Source organism: Condylura cristata, unplaced genomic scaffold (assembly GCF_000260355.1).
Source record: "Condylura cristata isolate star-nosed mole 26May11 unplaced genomic scaffold, ConCri1.0 scaffold00001, whole genome shotgun sequence".
NCBI lineage: Eukaryota > Metazoa > Chordata > Mammalia > Eulipotyphla > Talpidae > Condylura > Condylura cristata.
In genome coordinates, this window is record NW_004567102.1 from 89556270 (window position 1) to 89556942 (window position 673).

The following is a 673-nucleotide window of genomic DNA, read 5'->3' on the forward strand; positions in this document are numbered from 1 at the left end:
GTACATCTGCGCGAGACGCGGCCTCAGCGGGGCGTCTTCTTCACGGACATGATGAATCGGCACAGCTTCTCCAGGTCAAAGCTGGGAAGGACAGGAGACGGCCTGGCAGTGGCCTCCCAGGACACGCGGGGACACACGCTGCAGCTGAAGCCGGGCCTCGGAGGACAGCGGGGGCCCCGAGGGGGCAGGCCGTGCTCGCTGCAGCACACTCACCGGAGCCGGGCTGTGCGGACGGCCTGCGGCCCGGGGCGGGAGATGAAGGTGTGTATGGCCGCGGTGGAATAGTACGCAGCTATGAAAAAGATGGGTCTTGCCATTTGTGACAACATGGATGGATGATGCTATGTAAGATAAGTCAGAAGGAGAGAGACAGACAGCAGCCGCTCACTCCTAGGTGGAACATAAACACACAGGCACAGACAAGACTAAAGCACAAGCCCTGGCCGGCTGACTGCAGAACTGCGGCTCCGGAGAGGGGGCGCGGGCCGCGGCGCAGGGCCACGGGCCTCGGTGGCAGGTGTGAAGTGGAAAGACAGATCCGAAGGCGTGACTGCCCCGAGTCACGTGCGGCGCTGCCAACCGACGACACGCCACGACGCGCCACTTCACCAGCGCCTCCTGGTGGCCCAAGTGGCTGGATGCCAGCACGCGCAGCCCCCGCCGCCCCGGCGGG

General features: G+C 65.2%; 1 protein-coding gene across 1 annotated transcript in view; it reads right to left on the reverse strand.

Annotated features, from left to right (window-relative positions):
- Positions 1 to 23: 23 nt before the first annotated feature.
- Positions 24 to 673, reverse strand: part of LOC105854757 (cAMP and cAMP-inhibited cGMP 3',5'-cyclic phosphodiesterase 10A-like) — a 2862-nt gene continuing 2212 nt past the window's right edge. Inside the window, exon 3 of the mRNA XM_012735234.1 lies at positions 24 to 82. Within this exon, the coding sequence (XP_012590688.1) occupies positions 24 to 82 (59 nt within the window). The remainder of the gene's footprint in view (positions 83 to 673) is intronic.